At 35.8% G+C, this 6,638-nt stretch overlaps 1 protein-coding gene across 1 annotated transcript in view; it reads right to left on the bottom strand.

Moving 5' to 3' along the window:
- Nucleotides 1-5,377, bottom strand: part of LOC138862861 (ionotropic receptor 21a-like) — an 11,432-nt gene extending 6,055 nt beyond the window's left edge. The window contains exons 1-7 of the mRNA XM_070126037.1: nucleotides 5,284-5,377; nucleotides 3,524-3,628; nucleotides 3,107-3,222; nucleotides 2,614-2,730; nucleotides 853-1,118; nucleotides 688-816; nucleotides 224-413 (exon numbers count right to left, since the gene is read on the bottom strand). Coding sequence (XP_069982138.1) covers nucleotides 224-413; nucleotides 688-816; nucleotides 853-1,118; nucleotides 2,614-2,730; nucleotides 3,107-3,222; nucleotides 3,524-3,628; nucleotides 5,284-5,377 — 1,017 coding nt within the window. The remainder of the gene's footprint in view (nucleotides 1-223; nucleotides 414-687; nucleotides 817-852; nucleotides 1,119-2,613; nucleotides 2,731-3,106; nucleotides 3,223-3,523; nucleotides 3,629-5,283) is intronic.
- Between the last annotated feature and the right edge of the window lie 1,261 nt (nucleotides 5,378-6,638).

Raw genomic sequence — 6,638 nt, 5'->3', positions numbered from 1 at the left:
TCTCTCTTTCTCTCTTTCTCTCTTTCTCTCTCTCTTTTTGTGTGTGAGTGTGTGGGTGGGTGGGTATTTGCATATGTGCATGTGTGTATGTGTGTGTGTGTGAGAGAGAGAGGGAGAGGGAGAGGGAGGGAGGGAGAGAGAGAGAGAGAGAGAGAGAGAGAGAAAGAGAGAGAGAAAGAGAGAGAGAGAGAGAGAGAGAGAGAGCGAGTTAAACTGCAAGTACCTCATCCCAGTCGGACGTAGGGATGACCTGGAAAGTAAAGTTGAGCGTCTCGGCCACAGTCTGAAGGAGTCGGTAGTCCGTCCCGCTGTAGACCTCGCGTTTGGTGCCGTCGGGGGCCTCCTCCTCCCCTATCACGTCCCAGTAAGGAGGGTAAGGCAGCCCGGTGACGTTGACGAGGGCCCCGTAGAAGCTGCAAAGGGGTGGGGGGTTTTCATAATGCTTGCGAGACATTCAGCATTGCTTCTTCTAATGAATGTTGGGTATGTGGGAATCGAGAGTACTTTGTGAATTCCCTGATCTAAGGGAGATCCTATATCTTTTGTGGTTGTATTTGTTATAATAAGGGACTGTATCCCAAGATATCCAGGAAGACCTGTGAGGCTTGGTATTCTAGTTGATTACTTGTGTGCATAATCTCCATTTAATCTTTGGTAACTTTGATGTACTATATAAGGTGTGCATACTTTGAGAACTTTTCCGGAAAGAGCGATAAGGGAGGTTTAATGACGAGTCCTTTTCTTGGTGTCCAGGAAGCTACGTGGGCCATCCGCGCTCCCACAGGACTGTACGGCAAATGTGCGTACACTCGCCACCTGAATGAAAAAATAAATGTTATTCCTAGCCGATACCTCTTCCGTGCAGTGTTCTCCAATTTTCCGAAACCGTACCCAACATTCTCCTCCTCTCGATGAACGACCATGGTGTTCATCATGGAGAAGGTCCAGGAGGAGGCGAGGAGCCGGCGGAGCTCCTGAAGGGGCAGGCGGGTAACGACCAGGAGCCTCGTGGCCCACACCAGGAGTCGGCCCCGGAGCGACGACTCGGCGAAGGAGGCCAGGAAGGCGGGGTCGTCGCTCAGGACGACCACGCTGACACACCAGGAAGCCTTACGTAGCTATTGATCAGGAATAATAAATAGTATTAATGTATTATTTACCATAATACCACAGCATTGCTTGCTCGTATGTATACGTGGTAATTAACAAAATTAGATATCGCCAATGTTACCTCAGATCAACTCCGAAACGACTTTCAATTTCAATTTCATCTTTAGAGAAACCTTTGTGAGGTTTTCAACCTCCCCCCCCCCCCTTTCTATCCTCATATCCCTCTCCTCTTATTCGCACCCTTTTCTTGTCCCCTCGTTTTTCACTCCCCTCTACTTCTGTGCTAGTTTCTCCCTCTTTTACTCTTTTCCTCTGCTTGTTCTACTTCTTATCTTTATCTCTAATCTATCCTACCTCCATCCTCTTCTTGTTCCTTCGCCTTTTCGCTTTCCTCTACTTCAACGCTTTTTCCTCCCTTCCTCATTCCTTTTCTCCCGTTTGTCCTACCTTCTACCTTTAACCCTATCCACTCTTGCCCCTATCCTTTCCCTATCCTATTCCTTTTATTTTAATATTTAATATTCATTGTTTTAATGATTTTACCGCTACCACTCCGTCCGCGTGAGCCGATGTAACCCCCATGTTTTTGCCAAATAAACGAAGTGGATACTTTGACTGTATTTGACTTGACCCTTGGATTTACCTGTCTGGATTCTACACTGCGGATGCTGAAACAAGGTTGTACTGCCTCATTTACTTGCCTAGGTGTATTTATGCTGGACGTGCTATTTTATTGTTTTACTTCACTTTTTACTTTGAAGCATGTGTGCCTTTACTTTTACTTTTTACTTTGAGTTTTACTTACTTTTACTAGTTTCTTTTATTCGTTTTGCCCTTTTACTCGTCTTTTAGCTGAACTTTTACTTCAGCTTTTACTTTTTTACTTGTCTGTTTTACGATCTTTTCCTTTACTTTCTTCATGTTACATTTTACCTCTACTTTTTTGTGCCATTTTACGTATTTTAATTTAGATGTCAGTTCTTTTTACTGTTTTTAAGCCCTTCTGGCATATTTCTTTAGCAATAATTTCAGCCCTTCTGGCAAGTTTTACTGTTTTTAAGCCCTTCTGGCATATTTTATTTAGCCCTTCTGGCACGTCATATTTTTACGTAGTAATTTCAGTTTTACTTTGGTGCCTTCTGCACATTGGTTACTTTTGCGGTTCATTTTAGGATTTCTTTTTTGTATTTTATGTACCATCTTCATATTGGTCACGCTCCTGGTAGACCTGCAACTCCGGGGATAGTTTGGCTTGTGAGGTCGTGTTGGTTCCTCGCCTTCAGCTTGGTCCCATCACCCCCTTTGCGAGGAACGAACGGGGCCCCTCATTTTCCTTGGCCCCTAAGCCTGAAGTCTCCCGCCTCACGGGTGGCCTCATTTGGGTTCCTCATTCATATAACCTTACACATTCTCAGCGATAATACGGTAAATACAGCAGGTTAACCCAAAGATAACCCCGGAACACACACATATCCAAACAGTAATTAACCTACTGTGACCTACCCTTCGAGCCTCGCCGACCAAGCGGACAATTGTCGCTTCAGTAGCATTCATGTCTTCGTAGTCCACGGCGCTCTCAAAGACTCCGACTCCCCAGGGCGTGGCGACTCTTTGCAACAGCTAGTTAGTGATAAAAAGGACATTTCTGTTAAAACTACATGATAAAACGGAAGCATTAATAACCAGATGTAATGTATCATTGACAAACATTCAGACGTAAAAGAAGAGAAAAAATTTTAATTAACACAAGAACAATGAAAATAATGATAATGATAAAATAATGATAATCATAAAAATAATAATGATAATTATAATCATAACAACAACAATAACAATGATAATGATAACAATAATGACAATAACAATATTGATAATAACAACAACAACAACAACAACAACAACAACAACAACAACAACAACAATAATAATAATAATAATAATAATAATAATAATAATAATAACAATAATAATAATAATAATAATATGCAATTATCACCTGAAAGACGTCCGAAGATGAGGTGGCTCCATCCGTGAAGACGAGGAAGGAGCAGTTGGGCTGCCTCTTCAGAATGGCACTGGCAGCCTCTGTCGTCTCAGCCACCAGACCTTGCCCTTGACATTAATAAAAAAAATAATAATAGTAAATAAAGTATTTTTATTTTTATATATTTTTATTAATATTATATATTTATTTTTATATGCGTCCAGACACTGAAAGGCTATATATGTCTTTTGAAGATGTGTATATATATATATGTATTACATATAGAACAAAAATATCGATTGGAAATTTTGACAAATTAGGAGGAAGAGGTGGAGTAGGATGAAGGAGTTAAGGAAGAGGAGGAGGAGTAAGAGGAGAGGTTGAGGAAGGAGGAAGAGGAGGATGACAACGTTAGTCACAACCACTGACCTGGGTAAGGAATCCACGCCCTTGTGCATGTTGCTAATTGCAGAATCAATAGACTGACTTCAAGTGCCGCCCGTATGTTAATCTTTCTTGACATTGCGCCGATGACTGAAAAATGATGAACAATGTACATGTGTGCATACATGGATTTGTGTGTGTGTGTGTGCAAATTTTCGAAAACCAAAAATAATAATTATAATAATAACAACAAAAATCATAATAATAATGATAATAATGATGATAATAATAAGGATGATGATGATAATAATGATATTAATAATAATAACAATAATGGTAATAGAATAATGATAATGATAATAATAATGATGATAATAATAATATTGATAATAGTAGTATTAATAATAACAACAATACTAATACTAATATGATGATGATGATAATAATAATAATAATGATAATAATAATAATAATAATAATATCATAATAATAATATAATGACAAAGACAATATTAACTGCAGCAATGCCTGTTACAAAAATAACAATTATAATAATAATAAAAACAATAACTGTAATGATGATGTCTTGAAATAATTCAATAATACATATATATATATATATATATATATATATATATATATATATATATATATATATATATATATATATATATATATATATAGTGTATTTATACTATATGTGTATTTGTGAGTATATATATATATATATATATATATATATATATATATATATATATATATATATATAGTGTATTTATACTATATGTGTATTTGTGAGTATATATATATGTGTATATATATATATATATATATATATATATATATATATATATATATATATATATATATATATATATATATATATATATATATATATATATATATATATATATATATATATCCCTATATGTATGTGTATGTAGGTATATATATATATATATATATATATATATATATATATATATATATATATATATATATATATATATATATATATATATATATATATATATATATATATATATATATATATATATATATATATATATATATATATGTGTATATATATATATATATATATATATATATATATATATATATATATATACCTATATGTATGTGTATGTAGGTGTATATATATATATATATATATATATATATATATATATATATATATATATATATATATGTATATATATATATATGTGTGTGTGTGTGTGTGTGTGTGTGTGTGTGTGTGTGTGTGTGTGTGTGTGTGTGTGTGTGTGTGTGTGTGTGTGTGTGTGTGCATATATACATATGTACATATATATGTATATATATATAAATATTTATATATGCCTATATATATACACATATATTATTTATTTATTTGTTTGATTATCTACATTCTGCAATATGTATTCCGATACAGACTACAAGCCCACCATATGGTTCTAACCAAATTTCCAATTAATGTCAATGTGTCAGTTTGTTTGTTAGGTTTAAGATATTCACTTGAAGATGATTTCATTTCAGAAATTTATTTTGAATATCCTTTTGTCGGTAAGCTTTTGTTATTCGCCACATGAGATAACATTATCTTCCTCCGAAGCAATCACAATAGTCATTTATCTTAGTGTCATTTCAGTCTTTTTGACTTTTTCAGCCATCATGTCAGTTTTATAACGAGTAATAATCTGATTTCAATTCATTTATGTACTACTTTATTGACATTCACATGAAAGGTAGCAACAAAACACAATTCATCATCCTAACAAAATATTCCAAAACAATAACCTTACCTTGTAAAGAATCGTAAGAGATCCTAGGAGGGGCGTGGCTACGGGCGGGTGGATCATAGAGGCTAGATTTAAGAATTACAAACTTGATATTCATTAACGATCAGTTCGCCAATGCTTTATACAAGTCAAAGGCAAAGCAAGATGGTAGATAATTCAGACGTTAAGGCACGAGCGAGAAACAACATTGACCCCATATCTTTGGAAGCTTTAGGAGCCTAACCACAGATGCTTCCGTTCCTAAAATCCTGGTTTTGGTCCAGTTCGACAGGAAGTAGTACCTGACACGTGCCGAGGTGCTGTTAATGAAACCGACAGTGATCTACAAAGAGTTTTTTTCATGAGTGACATATCATCCCCTCCTACTCTTTCTATTTTTCCGTATGTTTCAAGCAATTGCAAATGTTGTGCTTCTACAGTAAGTTAATCTCACATAACAAATGATACGTTTTCGCCATACAGAGAAATTTTCACTATAAGCTACCTATAATTACACTGAACTTGAACCGCACTGCGCTAATTGTATTCTTACTAATTTCCCCAAACAACGTCATTATTATACTGTTATAAAAAAAATCATAACCCCGTCATGAGGTACAGCTGAAAATTGATATTGCGAGCTACAAATCACGCAAAATCTAGGGCAAAAGCGTAAAACTAAATAATTTAAACATGGGAAAAGAGAGGTAATACTAAACAAAGTGACGGATTACTTAATTCTACGCCTGCTTGTTTTGAAGCGGAATTTCAGAGCATCTCGTTCTTAGGGGTTAACAGTCGGAGGCTGGAAATGGCCATGAAATTCTAATTATTACACTTGTTTGAAACGTTACACGCATTATTAAATAAACTGCATTTATGTAACTATTGTAACTAATAATGAAAGTATAGTGCATGGCAAAATATTTTCTTATATCTTGTATTTCTTTTCTTTTTTTGTTTGTTCATTTTGTTTTTAAGAATAGAAACTGACTTCAGAATCCGCCAATATGGATTATCTTTTCGAGATTTTTAGGTATCAAATCCACACGATCCATGCAACATTGGGGTCGCACTCTAACCGACTCCCAAACGGACTGGGCTTGTGTAAAAGCTGCTTCTTCATTATCCGGCTTCTTTCTGTCCCATTCGAGGCAAATGCTTTTCCAGATGTGCGTCAAAGGGTTGATATCACAGTCCTTCGGGAGCCACTGAATAACTTCAACCTCTTGGTGTCGCCTCAGCCACTGGGTGACCGCGGCTCTGTTCTGCATTTCTTGGCCAAGGACGAGCCTGACTCGGAGGGGCTCTGGCAGCGCCATTATCCTGACGGTGGGGAGCAATACGTCCTCCAGGACAGACACGTAGTCCTCCCCGCT

The sequence above is a fragment of the Penaeus vannamei genome, chromosome 10 (genome assembly GCF_042767895.1).
Source record: "Penaeus vannamei isolate JL-2024 chromosome 10, ASM4276789v1, whole genome shotgun sequence".
Taxonomy (NCBI): Eukaryota; Metazoa; Arthropoda; class Malacostraca; order Decapoda; family Penaeidae; genus Penaeus; species Penaeus vannamei.
The sequence above is the reverse complement of the archived record's forward strand: the minus strand, read 5'-3'. Positions and strand labels throughout refer to the sequence as shown.